Source organism: Ochotona princeps, chromosome Y (assembly GCF_030435755.1).
Source record: "Ochotona princeps isolate mOchPri1 chromosome Y, mOchPri1.hap1, whole genome shotgun sequence".
NCBI classification, from domain to species: Eukaryota; Metazoa; Chordata; class Mammalia; order Lagomorpha; family Ochotonidae; genus Ochotona; species Ochotona princeps.
Window position 1 is genome coordinate 1,375,091 of NC_080866.1, and position 17,863 is coordinate 1,392,953.

Sequence of the window (17,863 nt, forward strand, 5' to 3'; positions counted from 1 at the left end):
GCACTGTCATCCCTGAGTGCTGATGCAGTTTGACAGCAGGGGGTAGCCCTCTTCTCTTTCCTCCCCTGTGAGCACAGGACAAAAAAAACCAGTCTAAACCATTTGTCCCACTCACCTCTCTGCATACCCCAACCATCCCTACTCTAATCAGAAGCTCAAATAGAAGTGCATTCCTCTCAACTATGTAAGCAATATTAAAGTTTAAATAATGAAGCTATAAATTCATTTTAGTAAGCAATAAGAATTACACTTAGCATTCACATAATTCCTAAATACTATTTCCCAATTTACAAATTAAGAGCACAGATTCAAGACGGTTAAAAAATTTTCTAACGTAAACCTGCTTTAAATACCAGGTCACCAGGCACAAGCTACTAAAAAACACTGCAGAGAATGTTACACCTTATATTTTGTTAGTAAAGACTGGCTTAAACTGATAGAATTAGGAAGTAATAAATGTTACGGGTATGGCACCAAAGTAACATGTCAAAGCTCTTACTCTAATCTTAAAATAGTGAATAGCTCGATTAACTCCCTTTGCTAAAAATCTTAACATCTGGTGCCAGTGTTGTGTCATAGCAGACTAATCTCCACCTGAGAAGCCAGCATGTCAACCAGTTCAGATTCCAGCTTCTCTATTTCCCATCCATTTCCTTGCTAATGTGCCTGGGAAAGCAGCAGAGTTTGGTCTTGGACCATCTGCACCTAGAATGAGTTCCTGGCTCCAAATTCCGTATCAGTCCAGCGCTGGCCATGGCCATCTTTTGGAGAGTTTAAGTCAGAGGACACAGGATCTCTTTCTTTCTGGGTTCTCTATCAATAACACAACCTTTCACTTAAAAAGGAATCAATCTTAATAATTTACACATTTACTACCTGTCAAGATGATTACTTCCTTCAGTGAACTAGAAAACAATATTGTTTGCAAAACAGCTAATCTTCAGTACAGAAATATATGTGTGATAACAAAGCAACTGAAGCAGTCATTATTTTCTAAATAAGTAAAGCCCACAGTCAGTTGCTTACCAGTACTATGAAAACACATATCTCTTAGGTCAAGTGATTTATCTCTCTCTCTCTCTACTTACTTGAAATAAATGAAATTGTAAATAAAACATTAGGAAAAAATTAATTTTCCTGTCTATATTTGTATGTATAGAAAAATTATCAAATTTGCTTTCTTTCTGTTGTGATTAGAACATGTACTCTGGGCCCAGTGGGATAGCGTAGTGGTTAAAGTCCTCGCCTTCCACATACTGGGATCCCATATGGGCACCGGTTCTAATCCCGGCAGCTCCACTTCCCATCCAGCTCCCTGCTTGTGGCCTGGGAAAGCAGTCGAGGACGGCCCAAAGCCTTGGGACCCTGCATCCGTGTGGGAGACGGGTGAGCTGGAAGAACTCCTGGCTTCTGGCTTCGGATTGGATCAGCTCCAGCCGCTGTGGCCACTTGGGTAGTGACCCATCAGACAGAAGATCTCCTCTCTGTCTCTCCTGTTCTCTGTGTATCTGCCTTTCCAATAAAAATAAATAAATATTTGAAGAAAAAAAAGAACATATATTCTTGGAGCACTCCCCAACTTGATCACTGGAGTCAAACCCTAGCCCCAGGAAAACTCACAAGACATGTATGTAGTCCAACCTTGGAGTATATGTACATAGGTTGGGCCTCCTCAGCTGCTGATTCTTGTGCAGTGGACAGCATGTGCAGATGCACATGGGGCACATAAAGGCCAGCTCATCTTTAGCCAACCAGGGACATTGACTGTGTATACAGAAGATGGAAAGTAGAACACGTTGAACAATTCTGGACAAGTTTTGCAACATGTTCCTGGGTCTGTGTATGCACTAACATGCATTTGATCAGCCAATACTTAATCCTGCTACATCAAGGCTGACGTCTCAGAACTACCAAAATCACTCAAGTAACAAGGTCAGAACACCATCTCACAACAGGTTCTTTAAGGCTTCATCAAATGACTATCTTCCATTCCCAGGTTTGATGTAAGATAGCAAGGAATGGCCCCCTACTTCTCTCCATGCAAACCGAAGAAAAGTTGAGGTCTCTGTTCTACCCTACTTGCTGCATGCCTTAACCCTATGTGCATGCATACTTTTCTACTATGTAAAGATTATTAAAAATAAAATTTAAATTTAAAAACATTTATTTAAAAAAACATGGTTTCTAAAAAATATAAGCAGACTGTCACTGATAGTCTTATAAATAACTGATCAAATTTACTAAACATTTACTTCACTCACTGCACAACACCTCTGTACTTCTATCTACTCTTTCTCATTGCTTATGTATATTTATAATCTATAACAAATCTTAAAAATAGTAGCAATATTTTAAATCCTTACAATTATAAAATATAAACACCAATGAAGCACTAAAATTTTTTAATTACCTTTTGAATAGTCTTCCAATAAAAGGTTGAAGTGGCCTAACTGACAAAAGAAATCAGACTCTATTTTTCCTTCAGCTTTTAAAATTAAAGATTCATAGCAGTGTATAGCCTAGAAAATAGAAAAAAAATAAGTAAACATTGAGATAAGATAAAACTCTAAATTACACTTCATTACTGACAGGATGCATATAATCTATTAAAGAAATCAAATCAATAAATCATTTGCTACAAATAAGATTCAATACTGATTGATATTCTGAGGAAAGTTTCTCTATGTATTAATGGAGCCAAGAGTCAATATCCAGTATTCCCCATATTTTATAAAAGATTTATTATTTATTTTTATTGCAAAGTCAGATAAATAGAGAAGAGGAGAGACAGAGGAAGATCTTCCGTCCGATGTCCGATGATTCACTCCCCAAGTGACCGCAACAGGCCGGTGCGCGCCAATCCGAAGCCAGGAACCAGGAACCTCTTCAGGGTCTCCCACGCGGGTGCAGGATCCCAAGGCTTTGTACTGTCCTTGACTGCTTTCCCAGGCCACAAGCAGGGAGCTGGGTGGGAACTGGAGCCGCCGGGATTAGAACCAGTGCCCTAAAGAGATCCCGTTACATTAAGGGTGAGGACTTTAGCTGCTAGGCCACAGTGCCGGGCCCTAGTATTTCCCATTCTTAAAAAATGGAATAATTTCTTTCCAATAAAAAAATTCAGGAAATTCCTAAACAATCTTGTTTACAAAAAGTTTCAAATCTAAATTGTTATTCATTCAAATGAGCACAAGAGTAATCAGGTTCAACAAAGTCAAGGCAAACTTAAATAGCAGACTGATGGAATTATGACTCCTTATGAAGGATTATACTACTGTAGCAATGTGGGGAGAATCAGTCAGGGGGTGGGATTTAGGGGAGGGAGAGAAATTCCATTCTCTCCGAAATTGTACCATAAAATCCAAAAAGATGAAAAAAAAAAAAAAACAGTAGCTAGTGTTTCAACATGACAGCAATGCTCTGGTTCTAATCCTGGCCACCCCATCCAGCTCCCAACTTGTGGCCTCGGAAAGCAATTGAGGACGGCCCAAAACCTTTGGACCTTGCACTCGCATGGGAGACCCAGAAGCTCCTGGGTCCTGTCTTCAGATCGGCTCCGTTCAGGCTGTTGTGGTCACTTGGGGAGTAAATTCATGGACAGAAGACCTTGCTCTCTGTCTCCTCTCCTCTCTGTATATCTCACTTTCCAATAAAAATAAATAAATCTGGGCCCGGCGGCGTGGCCTAGCGGCTGAAGTCCTCGCCTTGAAAGCCCCGGGATCCCATATGGGCGCCAGTTCTAATCCCGGCAGCTCCACTTCCCATCCAGCTCCCTGCTTGTGGCCTGGGAAAGCAGTCGAGGACGGCCCAATGCATTGGGACCCTGTGGCTGCATGGGAGACCCGGAAGAGGTTCCTGGCTCGTGGCTTCAGATTGGCGCAGCACTGGCTGTTGCGCTCACTTGGGGGGTGAATCATCGGACAGAAGATCTTCCTCTCTGTCTCTCCTCCTCTCTGTATATCCCGCCTTTCCAATAAAAATAAATAAATCTTTAAAAATATATATATAAATCTTAAAAAAAAAAAAGAAATAAAAGAGAATTCCATAGACTCCATTTCCAATCCAATTCCATTCCATATTAATGACCTGGGAAAGCAATAAAGAATAACCAAAGCACTTGGGTCTCTGCTCCAACATAAGAAGGTCTGAGCTATTGGCTTCAATGTGGCTCAGCCCAGGACATAAGGGAAATAATGTAGTGAATGAAGATTCTCTGTACATATAAATAAATAAATAAATAAATAAACAAATAAATAAAACTAATCTTTTAAGAAATTATCACAAGAAATTTATGAAATTATGGAATCATTACAACCACAGTTATACCTGCAAACCTGAAATTATGGTATGCCCAAATCAAGATATGTATCAGTAAAATTATATAACAGATCTCAAAGATTTCATTCAGAATCAGTGTAAAATTTTTGTTAATAATTGTAAATATATTTTATTGTTATCCAAATATTATCTGATCATAGTATTAAGCAAGATATTATTACAGGGCTCGGCAGCGTGGCCTAGTGGCTAAGGTTCTCGCCTTGATCCCATATGGCCGCTGGTTCTAATCCCGGCAGCTCCACTTCCTCTCTATCTCTCCTCCTCTCAGTATATCTGACTTTGTAATACAAATAAAATAAATCTTAAAAAAAAAAGATACTATTACAACAACCAATTCCAGATATCTTTATTGGTTTCCATAAAATTTTAAATCATATAAATGAATTATAATTCACAATAAATTTCCACTAAACAAAATTGACTGTGTAAAAATAATCCTGTGATTGGTGATAATCAATTATTGCTTCCTAGAAACTGTATTAGCTACTAAATTGACGTCTTCCAAATGCTTAATCCTTTACTCTAAGTCTTCCCATACTTTAACACATTATACTATCTATGCTAATACACAGGCACATTTTTTAAAAAAGATTTATTCTATTTCTAAGTGTCAGAGACAGGAAGAAAAACAGAAAGTAAGATATTACATCCTCTTACTCATTCCCCAAGCAGCCACAATGACCAGAACTGTGCTGATCTGAAGCCAGGAGCCAGAGCCTCTTCTGGGTTTCCCATGTGGTTGCAAGATCCAAAGGTTTTGGGCCGTTTTAGACTACTTTCCCAGACCACAAAGAAGGAGCAGGGTGGGAAGCAAGACTGCTGTAACACGAACTGGTGCCCTTACAGGAGCTCAGTTCATTCAAGACAACGAGTTCATCCACTAGACTACTACACTGGTCACTTCAGACTCAAATTTTTATAAGAAAAATACACACCTGAATTGAGAGTTCCGGTACTGGCCTTGCAATCTCAGGACCATATGGGGCAAATTCCTGTCCCAAGAGCTATATTCCAAATCTAGCTCACTGCTGCTATGCACAGAGGTAGACCCAGTTGGAGAGGCTACTCCCTCCCTTTGGCGTGGCCCAGTGTTACCCTGGTCTGTCCCTAAATCCTCATGCCCTCTGCTACTTCATGTCACAACTGTACTCATCTGAGTTAACCAGCAGATGCAAACTCTGTACCTCTCCTCTCTGTAACTTCACAATTCAAAAAAATAAGGAAATATTTTTTAAAATAAAAATGCTTAATAGATCAAATCTCTGAAATCTAGGTGTTATAAGAACAAGAAAAAATTAACATCTTACCAAATAAGATACAATAAAATAAAATAAAATGATTAGGTTTTGGTGATTAGAATAAAAAATTACTGTATGAAACAATAATGGACCAAACCTAGGGTGTCATGTACTGAGCCAAGTGGTACACAGCTGACAAAAAAGCAGCTAATAACTGGTAGGCATCATGAGTCGGGTTAATGTCAAACCTGTGTTAACCATAACAGTGTACCAACATAGTCAACTAATTCGTTCTATTTTTTTTTAATTTTGCTATTTTTCTGGATATAAAATTACTGTTCATGGTCAACTATGGATAAGATCACTGTACGTATAGGTGAGGAATGAATCCTAAGGGACACCCAAAGACAAAGACACTATATTTGTAGGTAAGTGAGGGGACTGAGACAAAATGGTTTGGAGGGAAGAGACCAGAAGACTTTATGGTTCAGACATACATCACCCACATGTGAGTCCTGGGTAGGACTTGTTACCACTGAACAATGGTGACTACCACATGGCAGTCCATGTGAAAGCAAACTGAGGATCTGTCTGGCAAGGCAAAATCCCAGTATTTGACTGAGTGGCAGATCAGGGAATAAGACACATTAGACTGGGCAATGACACAACCAGCAAGTAAGAAAACCAAGTCTGGGGGACAGATTCTATGGAGGATGTGTAGGCACACTCAATGAAACTATAAATCCCGCTGGTTAGCTTAGAGTTGGGATGGTGCTAAGCTGAGGTGCATATGACTCACTGATGCTCACCACTCCTGAGGCTGGAAACAAGTGGGACAAGTCCAGGATGGACCACCTACATGAGCACAATATAATAGGCTGTGGGGCAACGTGGGCTGCTCCAGCTCATACAAAAGCCAGGACATATAGGACGGGCCACGTAGGGTAAGGCCCAAGCACACAGTGGTGTAACAGCGGGATCTGGGAATGGTCTGAACGAGGAACCAGGGAAAAATCCAGAGTGGATCATCACTCCGTTGATAACCACTTAGTACACGCATGGCTGTTGGGTAGGCAGGGCAGAGTAGGCCCATAAGTTGGCAAGAGTCTAAACCAGTTTTGGAAGGTGACGAATTGGGTGGGGAGGAGCAACAAACTTGCACACTGGCTACAGCAGAATCCAGGACGGAGTGTAGGCCATACTCAGATAGGCTGTCATACCTACTGGTTTGCATGAGCCAGGGATGAAAGCAGACTGGGCAGGGCCAGTTTGCAGCATCCGCCAGTAAGAGTTGGGACTGGGGGCCAGCCGGGCCAGGCCAGGCTGCAGCATCCAAAAGCAAAGGCCAAGAAGACAGAGGAAGGGCTGTGCCAAGCTGGGTCAGAGCAATCCCTGGCACGTGTATGATCTATGGCTGCGATCAGGATCAGGCCTCGTAGGGGAACTCAGGGGATGCCCTGGCTGGGTTGTGCGTCCCAGTGGTGAGCACCAGAGTGGGGGGCTCTGGATGTGACTGCAGTCTCCCTCAGCACAAGTGTGGACTGGGTCTGGGACATGCATGGTTGGTCTAGACTCCAGCACCAACTGGAGCTTGTAAGAACCAGGATGGTGTAGGATGGGTGGGCTAGGTTTCTGACCCTGATGAGGCATGTGTGAGCCTGTGTCTGGGTATGGAATAGGCTTGGCTGGGCTGTAGCACCCAACAGAACAGAACCGGAATAGGCTGAGGGCCAGTCAGGAAAGGCTAACTATTTCTGCTAGGTTAGGAGGTGGACTAAGCAGCACTAGTCCATGGACCCATTGGTATGTGTGGGTTCTGGCATCAGGAGAGTTTTGATGGAGGAGCTTAGCAACTCCTCTGTTGGGACAGTCTCTGCAGGTGAGTACAAGAAGCAAGAAAGGGAGCAGCCCTGACCAGACTAGGTGACAGTACCTACAGGCTTACCTCTGACTCAGGTCGGGGGCGAGCCAGACTGGATAAGTTCATATCACCTACTGGCAAATCTGAGAGCCAGAATGGTGTGTGGGTCATGACAGGTCAGGCTACAATACCAGTCAGTTCACACTAGGGCCAGAATGGGGGGTCGGCTGGTTGAGTTGGCTGTAGTACCCACCAGCGTGAGCTGGAACTGGGGACGGGCCAGGCCAGGCCAGGCTACAGTACCCACCGGCAAATGCCAGGGTGAGATGGGCTATGTCAGCCAGTGGACTATGTCAGCCAGTGGAGTCAGCAGACATTTCATCGTGATTGGAGTGGCAAGATCAGCAGCAATACAGAACTGTTGAACCATCTAAACCACTTGAGCAGGACTCTCGGAGCATGCTGCACTTCAGAGACCCTGAGATGGTTGGGAGGCTGGGTGTGGCTTCTCGTATCTCTCCCCTCCCTCCAGATACAGGAAGCAAAGAATGAATGTGAAAGCAATGGTCTCACCCACTTTCCTCTAGCCCTTGGCCCTCTGCACCTTAATTACATATGTACAACTCAGATTTGTGAAAATTATCAAAAATAAAATTTATACAGCAAAATAAAAATGAGCACAGACACTTTTCAGGCTGACCGTGATTGTCCTTAATAATGCTTATGATGTTGATTAGTTTGAACCCAGACTCTTTTCATGCTCTGTTACACACTGAGTACAAAACAAGACATCTTACTAAACTTAAATCTACAATCCTCCATCTGCAAGAACCAGGATCTCATTTGGGACCTATTCCTGTCCAAGTTGCTTCACTTCCCATCCAGCTCCCTGCTTCTAGTTGGGAAAGTAGTAAAAAACAACCCAAAGCCTTGGGACCTTGCATCCATGAAGGAGACCCAAAGGAAGTTTCTGGTTACTGGCTTCAGATTGACTCAGCTTTGGCTGTTGCGGTCATCTGTGGAGTGAACCAGCAGATGGAAGATCTTTCTCTCTGTCTCTCATTCTTTCTGTAAATCTGCCTTTCCAGTAAATATTATCTTTCAGAAAAAAAAAAAAAAACTAGAATTCAGCAAGCCAGCCTTAAATGGCAACAGTTACGATAAATGAGAAAAAGTTAAAGGAAGTTAGCATCTACATCATGAAAACTGGCTAAACCCTGACACAGCAGCATTTTGCCCAATTCTGTTTTGAATATTATAAAATGCCTGAACCGAAGCTAGCTTCAGACTGGAGAAGTCACCTGTAAGTTTATTAATATTGGTAGAACTGCAATGCATGAAGCTGTCTGCACATGCATTATATCACCCATCCATCCAAATCTGTTGCTGCTCTAGGATGCCTATGGCACTGATGGGATTGGTGATACCCTGAGGAATAACCAGAAATCAGTACCTTCAAATGCACAATGGTCTTCAACTGTGCTCCAGCTAACATTGAAACTGAGGCAAATTCTGTTGTTACATACATGTTTTTGAGTCCTTCCTTCAACATCAAGAATACACTTTATCAGTATGTAATGGGACAATGTTGTGCATGATACAAAACACCAAAAAATAGAAACAGCTCTTTTTTCATTACATAGGTACACATCCAGAACCAGCAAAGCCATCGGTGCAGATTATACCATTTATTGCACTATTACACAGTTGTTTAAAAGTTTGGAGAGCTTGGCCCAAACACAGTAGTCCAGTGGCTGAAGTCCTTGCCTTGCACCCTCTGGGATCCTGTTTGAGCACTAGTTTTAATCCTGGCGGCCCCTCTTCCCATCTACCTCCATCCTTGTGGCCTGCAAAAGCAGCACAGTACAGTCCAGAAGTGTTGGAACCCTGCATCCGCATGGGAGACCTGGAAGAAGCTCCTGACTCCTAGCTTTAGATCAGCTCAGCACTGACCATTGTGGCCACTTGGGGAATGAATCAGCAGAGGGAGGATCTTCCTCTCTGTCTCTCCTACCCTCTGTGTGTCTGACTTTCCAATAGAAACGGATGAATGTTTTTTTTAAAAAGAGAGTAGTCCAGAGCCTGGTGCAGCTAAAGTCCTCGCCATGTACGTGCCAGGATCCCATATGGTCGCCGGTTCTAATCCCGGCAGCACCGCTTCCCATCCAGCTCCCTGCTTGTGGCCTGGGAAAGCAGTCGAGCACGGCCCAAAGCCTTGGGACCCTGCACCCACTTGGGAGACCTGGAAAAGTTTCTGGTTCCCGGCTTCGGATTGGCCCAGCACCGGCAGTTGTAGTATATATCTGCCTTTCCAATAAAAATAAATACATATTTGAAGAAAAAAAAGAATTGAAAGAAAGAAAGGAAGGAAGGAGGAAAGAAAAGAAGGAAAGAAGGAAGGGGAGAAGAAGGAAGGGAAGAAGAAGGAAGGAAGGAAGAAAGTCCGAAAGTCCAGAGAGCTGATGGATAACAATGATCAGCATTCTAGTAAGAAAGTGGAGACAACCCTAGATTGCAATAATCTACTGATGCTAACACCACAAAGTTCAGAGGATAGCCATGTGTATTGAAAGCATCTCTAACTATCCATCTCCATTAATATCAAACGTAGGAAACAACAAGAGAAAAAACATTTAGAAAAATTTTCCCTCAGCTGTAGCAACTGCCTAGGTCACCCTGAGCCTAGGCAAGTGTTACACTGCTAGGAGAAAAGCAACCAATACCTGGCAGGCATTATGAGCCTGATTAATGTCAAATTTGTGTATAATGATACCAGTGTGCCAGCACTGTCGCTTATTCCCCCCCCTTCTTTTTTTCTTACTTTCTTTTTTTTTTTAAGATTTATTATTATTATTATTGGAAAGCCGGATATACAAAGAGGGGGAGAGACAGAGAGGAAGATCTTCCGTCCAATGATTCTCTCCCCAGGTGAGCCGCAATGGCCGGTGCTGTGCCTATCCGATGCCGGGAGCCAGGAACCTCTTCCGGGTCTCCCACACGGGTGCAGGGTCCCAAGGCTTTGGACCATCCTCTGCCGCTTTCCCAGGCCACAAGCAGGGAGCTGGATGGGAAGTGGAGCTGCCAGGACCAGAACCGGCGCCCATATGGGATCCCGGGGCATTCAAGGCGAGGACTTTTAGCCGCTAGGCCACGCCGCCGGGCCCTCTTACTTTCTTTTTAAAGGTAAGTGAGGAAGGCAGGAATTTACAAGCTGGGACATGCCACCCCAACCTCCCAAGACAGGTTGTTACAGATTTCCCCAAGAAGGGGGTCTGGGAATGTATTATGAATGCCAGTGGCTATACACATTTAACATGAAATGAATGACTTCCACAGACCCCAGCTCCTGGATTCATATGTAGGTGAAAAGGTTGAGATGAGGGCTTTAAAGGAGGTAAAGTGGATGTTATTCTGCGGCAGGCTAAGGCACCCACCCACGTGGTAGACCTAGCTGAGTTTAAATAGCATCACCTACTAGCCCCTGATGCAAGCAAATATTATGCTGTGTGGGGAATGCTTGACTACAGCACACAGTCACAACTGTCAGAATATTGAGTGAAACATGTCACACCGAGACACAGCAACCACTAGAATATGAGACTATCAGATCTGGGGGCAGATTCTGTAGAGGATTTTTTGCCTTCCTCTGTAAGTCTGCAGCACCCACCAATTTATAAGGAGAACTGGGAGTGACAGGCTGAATTAGTCTAAGCCACAGAAATCTATGAGAGAAAATTACCTGACACTCCTGGTAGCTGTGGCTGTAATAAGGCAAGGCGAGGCAAGGCTTCAAGACCCATGGCACTTATAAAGGCCAGGGTTGAGGGCAAATAATGCCAAGCAGGCCCAATATACACATCTACTCTCAGGGGATCTTTGGCTGGGAATAGGCTGTGGGGGAACTTGGGAGACTTGGGAACTTTCCTACTAGTTCACCCAGCTCAGTTTGGGAAGCATTTCAGTCAGTGCTGGAAATTGGCCATGCCAAGCAAGGCTGTAGTGCTCCTCAGCATTTGTGTGGGCCAGTTGTGGGCCAGTTGTGGGGCCAGGCTGGCTGGGCCACACCTTAGCATCTGCTAGCACACAAGAAATGGAAGACAGGGTATGGCCCATGCCTAGCTGGGCTAGGCTGCAATAGTTACCCATAGGAAGTGAGACTGCAGATGGGTCATGCCAGGCTGGGTCAAAGCACCTGCCAGGACATGCAAATACAGGGGCTGGGATAGGCCTGCTAGGGTAACTAGGAACTCGTACTGGGCTACAGCTCCCACTGGTGAATGTAAGAATCATGGCTATGGGTGTGGACAAGGCTAGGCAAGGATGTGGTGGATGAGGCTAAGCAAGGCTGCAGCAGCCATTACTACTCTTGTGGCCTGCAACTGGAGGCAGTCAGACTGAGCAAGGCTAAAGAACAAGTGGTGCTAATGAGAACTAGAATGGGTGAAGGACAGGCTGGGCTGGGCTGCAGCAATTTTGTCAAAGGAGTATCAGGTCTGGGAGTTGAGCCTAGCTGTAACACCTGCTGGTAAATGCCAACACTGGAGGTGAGCTGTCTCAGATTTACAATTGCACATTCTGGCACACACAGAACCTGGAGCTAGGAATGAACTTGGCAGGAGAATTTCAGGGACTCCCTTGCTTCCCTGGAAGATTGCTACTTCCACCATCCTGGGTAGTGAACCAATCTGAGGGCAGGCCAAGCTGGGCCTGCTGCACCTGCTGGCATGCACAAGAGTCAAAATGGGTGAGGGTCACCCAGGGCAGGCTGCTGCATCAGCTAGGAAGTGCCAGGACTAGGTACAAGTCATGCCAGGCTGAAACACAATATGCCCTGACAGGTACAAGATCTTAGAGTGGGAACATGACTGTTGGGGAACTGTGAACACTCCCCAACTATACTGTACCAGGGTCTTGGGGGGTGGGTCGGGTTGGACAAGACAACAGTACCTATTAGCATACAGAAAGACCCGATCTGGGGTAAGTTCTGCTGAGCTAAGCTTCAGCACCTTTGGGTGTACATGAGATCTAGATGGGATACAGGCTGGGCTAAGCTAAGATGCAGCAGAGGCTGGAATTGGCAGAAAACAGGGGTTGGGTATAGACCTGGTGACGGTTCTTCGGGGTGGCCCTGACAAGGCCACAGCATTCAGTGGTATATGTAAGGATTGGGTCTATGGTGGACTGCCAGGTTCGCTGAACCACGGCACTTATCAGTTCTCATGTCGAACTGATGAAGCTGTGTCCGTTGGTATGTGTGTTGGGTAGCATAGGTGACAAACCAAAGTTGACCTGTACTGGCTGGCGCACACATGAGTCAGGTCTGAGGTCACCCCAGATAAGGTATCTTGTGGGAACCCTAACTAAAACTCTGCTCTCAGACCCCAGGCACAGGAAAAAGCCACAATATATGTGGTTCAAGCATGGATTGCATGCAACAGCTAGGCCTCCTGAGTTTTTGATGCCTGTGCAGTTGGCAGCATGTCCAGTTGCACACGGGGGTCATGACAACCAGCTCATGATTGGATGTCAAGTGCTTCATCAGGGGATGGAAAGCAGAATAGGTTAGACAATTATCCTGGCCAAGCTTTGCAACATGCTCCTGTGTGTGTGGATGCACTAAGGGAGACTTTGTCAACCAATAAACCTTGGAAAGATTTTCTTAACTCAGAAGCAACAAACTAAGAGTCTCTTAAAAATACCAAAACACTGAAGTAACACCCTAGAGACAGTCTGCCATATTTGGGTCTCTAAAGTATCATCAATCAAAGTACTGTCCCCCACTGCAGTGTGCTTATGTAGTTTAACAGCAAGGAGTGGCAGTCAAAAAGAAAAAAGTATTTATATACACTACAGGTTAAGTTAAAAAAAAGTCATATACCCCAAAATTGAACATTGAAAAATGTCATTCATATAAAACTCTAAATATATAAACTGACGTGATAAAAAAAAAATCAGACAGAGCAAAGATGAAGATTCTCAGAGTTAAAAGGTACAAAAAAGTACTACACTGACATTTTTAAGGGAACAAACAAGCAAATGTAAAATATAATAAAAGCGCTTAAATTAAATATAGCTTTATCACATATCAACCAATAAAACTGAGGGCAGGGCAGGAATCCATAAGTTATAAGCATACAGTTAACCTAGTATAATTGTAACAGAAAATTATATTAAGTGATTTAATGTTAAAATGAATGAGATTTCGGCGCAATGTGATGGCTCAATCGCTAATCCTCCACCTCCAAGAATGTTCTACCAATTCGTGTGCCAGTTGTCCCACTTCCCATTCAGCTTCCTGCTTGTGACGTTGAAAAGGATGACCCAAAGCTTGCAACCCTGCACCCACCTGGTTTCAGATCAGCTGAGATCCACTCATTGTGCTCACTTAAGGAATAAACCAGCACATGGAAGACCTTTCAGTCTCTCCCTCCATATGTAAATGTGCCTTTCCAATGAAAGTATTAATAAGAAAATATAAATGAGATTTAACCTTAGTAATGAATTTCTAAGGAATAAAAAAATTAAGCGAAATTAATCTCAAAATAATTCAGTTTAGCAATATACATTATTCAGTGTTTAACAGAGCTATAATTCTTCCCAAGCCAATAAAAACTCACTTTACCATCTTTAAAATGTCACTGAAATGAAAGTTGAAAATAACAGCGCATATTCCTTATTTAGCATAATTTCTTACAACCTAAACTTAATATTACATAGGTTCTGTTATGTTAATCTCAAAGTTAAATCCACTAATAATCAATCCATTGCAAATTGCTCTAAATTGTAGCACTTTGGACATTTGAAATTAGTAAGCAGTGTTTTCGCAGAATATTCAGATAAAACATCAGATTATTTCTTTAAACTATAACTAAAGTAATACATAAATTTACCCATAACAGAAACATTATCAAGACAAGAACCTGTACTAATCCCAGGTTAAACCAACAATTCAACATAAAATCCCTTCAAATTTAATTTTTAAGGCATTCCGTCAGTGTGTTTAAACATCAAAGATGAATAACAAAGCAATTTTCAGTGACTTGTTTTTCATGAAGTCTTTTGGCAGTGATTTTTGGGTGGCAAGAGGCTGTTTTCTTCTCTTTAACGACTTATTTTTATTGCAAAATCAAATATATACAGAGAGGAGAGACAGAGAGCAACATCTTCTATCCAATGATTCACTCCTCAACGGACCACAATAGCTGGAGCTGAGCTGAGCTGAAGCCAGGAACTAGGAACTTCTTACGGGTCTCCCACGCGGGTGCAGGGTCCCAAAGCTTTGGGCCGTCCTCGACTGCTTTCCCAGGCCACAAGCAGGGAGCTGGATGGGAAGTGGAGCTGCCGGGACCAGAACCGGCACCCATATGGGATCCTGGCACATGCTAGACAAGGACTTCAGCTGCTAGGCAACCGTGCCTGGCCCAAGGCTATTTTCAATGTTAAGTTTAAACAATGCTTATCAAAATAGACAATTTACTTAAATTTTTAATTGTATTTTAGTGTTCACATTTTCACGCTTGGAGGTGTAATTTGTATTACTGCATGAGAACAATTACAAAAATTAATGTTTAATGCCAATAAAATGACAAACATTATTTAGTGACTCAATTATATGGTGAACACAATTTCACTGTCACAATAAAATTAATACTTTCCTCTCAAATGCAAATTTAATACTTGCCTCTCAAATCCAAAACTAATACTTTTCTCTCAAAAACTGCCTAATTTTTGAATACTGACTAACCAGAAAGAACCTAAAGGGTGAACAATTTGTTGCACAATCCTGTTTTTCGATATACCAAGTGGCACTATACAAACATCCTAAGTTTTTCCTAAAGTAATGAAAAAGATTTATTCTATAATTTTTTTCAATTAAAAAATTTTAGTTGGGATTCCCCCCAAACTCCCACCCCCCGACAAATCATTCTATGATTTTCAAATATTTGTTTAGGCAAGGATAACTAAATGTAAACATAAATAAGCATAAACTAGCTTAAGAATGTTTTTCATCTTGTAAGATACAAGAATAGATGTATTTTAATATATTCTATTCTAAATAATAGTGAACTGGCTATATATGTTAGAGCTAAATTGAAGATCCCTGCAATATTCCCATTTCCAGATCCTCCCTAATCCCTTCTTCATGTCTCCTCCCATTTCTTCCCGCCATCTTGGCTTGTGTGACCAGCCACGAAGTAAGAGAAAGTGCCAACTTTTTACACAAACAGGGAATTCTCTCCAATATAAACTAACAGGAAAACAGCATAAGTTATATTTTAAGAAAACATATTAGCGGTATTATTATCCATGACTGCTGAAGGCAATGGTATCAGTTCGGCTCAAACACACCAATTAGTACACAGGGCAAATATCTGCTGCAGATTCTCTTGCCAATTATAATGACCAAAGATATATAAGGCGGCGAAGATGTGTGCTTCAATTAGACATTGCAAGCCTACTGTCGTCTCCAATACGACAGCCCAGTGCGAAAATACATGTGCAGCATTAAATCTGTAGGCCGGTCAGACTCAACTCAAAAGAGGTAGAATTACGCAGCGCTATGGACCCACGTCCTAAATTTGCAGTCTGGTTGATTTAGTTATACGAGGCAATTAGATATGTCAAATAAGATATACAAAAGAAAAATTAAACCAAAGACAATACACAGTTTCTCGAGTTACCGTCGGCCACGGTAGGCTTCCACAAAGAGGGCTGGGTTGAACCCGGAATCCTGGTCCAGGGATTATGAGGGAGCAAGGGAGAAAGGGCCAACGCGCAGTTGCCTTACCTTGTCTAGCAGGGTCCTCGTCTTGGCACCCTCGCCATCTTCGTGAAGGCTCACGAACCCGAACAGACAGCTAAAAGACAGAAACAGGCAGCTTGCTAATGTCCGGGGAAGCTACCCGACAATTCCTAACCAGAACCCGATGCTGAAGTCTGAAGAACGATTCCGTGAGCATAAAGGCGGTATTCCCCGTTGCCTTGAAGCAAGCCACGCTTAGTTCTTCCAAGTGATACAATTAAAGCGTGGGGACAGATCTGTACGTGAGTAGTACCAATGCATACCTGTCTAAACCACGGAGCGCCTCCCTTTCTTCCTCTGTCAGAGTAACTGAGCTATCTTCACTTTCCCCAGTCGCTGCATCAGCCGCCATTTTCTTTGCCTCAGCGTCATTATCCGTAGCACCAGTAGGGGTAGCAATCGACACTCCGCAGGATTTCATGAAAACCGCAAAAATCTGCAGCTCCCACGTCGACAACCCAGTCCAACACTTGAAGTGATACAATCGCCGCTCGAGCCTGACCAATTAAATCTCCGTTACGAACACCAGGGACAAAACCCCAAACCACCGGTGGAGTAGCAACAGCTATGACTGTGGAACTTGATTATCTGTTTACATGGTGCCGCAAAGCATCAGTACAGGAAAAACCGAAACTGGTGTGTTCTTGGACAGCCGGAGATAATTTCAAATAAACTTCACTGACTCCATCACAAAACTCGCTGTAACTGTGTCACTGGACGAAACAGACACAGCCACTACGGCCTCCCCAACATCCCCATAGCTCTAGCCAATTGAAGCAACAAATTCGTGTCACGTGACTGTTGTTGATTTACGTCAGCCATACCACAGCTAAACTTGCTAATTCCGTAGGACCGGCCCATCAAGATCGTAAATAACCGGTCCTGCTTAAGTCTGACCGCTGGTTGGTTGGCGACACGTCTGTCAGAGGCTAGTTACTTGATAGGATAATATTACCGGATATTGGTGTCCCCTGCAGCAGCGTGGCGGAATCATCACCAGGAGGCAAAAATTCCCCAAGTAAAAGCTTTCATTCCTTCAAGATAGTGGGAAGTATTAGGGAAGTGTTCAAAATATACAAAAGAGCTTAGTAAACCTTTCCTACTTACGAATAATGTGTTAAGAGTCTGGTTTCGAGGGAGGAGGGTTTAGGGAGGGGAGGAATTCTAGTGCATATGTAAGTGTGTCACATAATGCAATGTAATCAATAAAAAAAAAGGGTCTGGTTTCTAACTTCTAAATGACTTGGTTGCAGCTCTGTGTTCATTTATCTTACCATCTCCTAAGTATAGTGTTTCAAAAAAGACTTTGTGGAAAAACAAATATTCTTCAGGAAACTTCTCTGATTATCTGTACACTACTAGTGTACCTGTACCCACACTACTCTTGCCAAAAATCCTGCACCCTTATTAACAAGACAAATAAACATCCGGACATATTCCACATATTGTCCTCAACCACATAAAATTTTCCTTAAGTTTTAAATGCTTTCTGTGGTACTTTTCAAAGGCAATATATTGTGAAAGAAGAAAAAGAACAACTATACTAGCGAAAAAATCACAAATATGACCAAAATCACAAATATGACCTCAGGAAACATTTTCAAAAATTCAGAAGAGAAGGACATT

General features: G+C 42.8%; 1 protein-coding gene across 1 annotated transcript in view; it reads right to left on the bottom strand.

Annotated features, from left to right (window-relative positions):
- The window catches only part of LOC131478773 (lysine-specific demethylase 6A-like), a 94,210-nt gene extending 77,429 nt beyond the window's left edge, over positions 1-16,781 (bottom strand). Inside the window, 3 exon segments of the mRNA XM_058659345.1 lie at positions 2,411-2,519; positions 16,223-16,292; positions 16,501-16,781. Coding sequence (XP_058515328.1) covers positions 2,411-2,519; positions 16,223-16,292; positions 16,501-16,658 — 337 coding nt within the window. The 5' untranslated portion in view covers positions 16,659-16,781.
- Between the last annotated feature and the right edge of the window lie 1,082 nt (positions 16,782-17,863).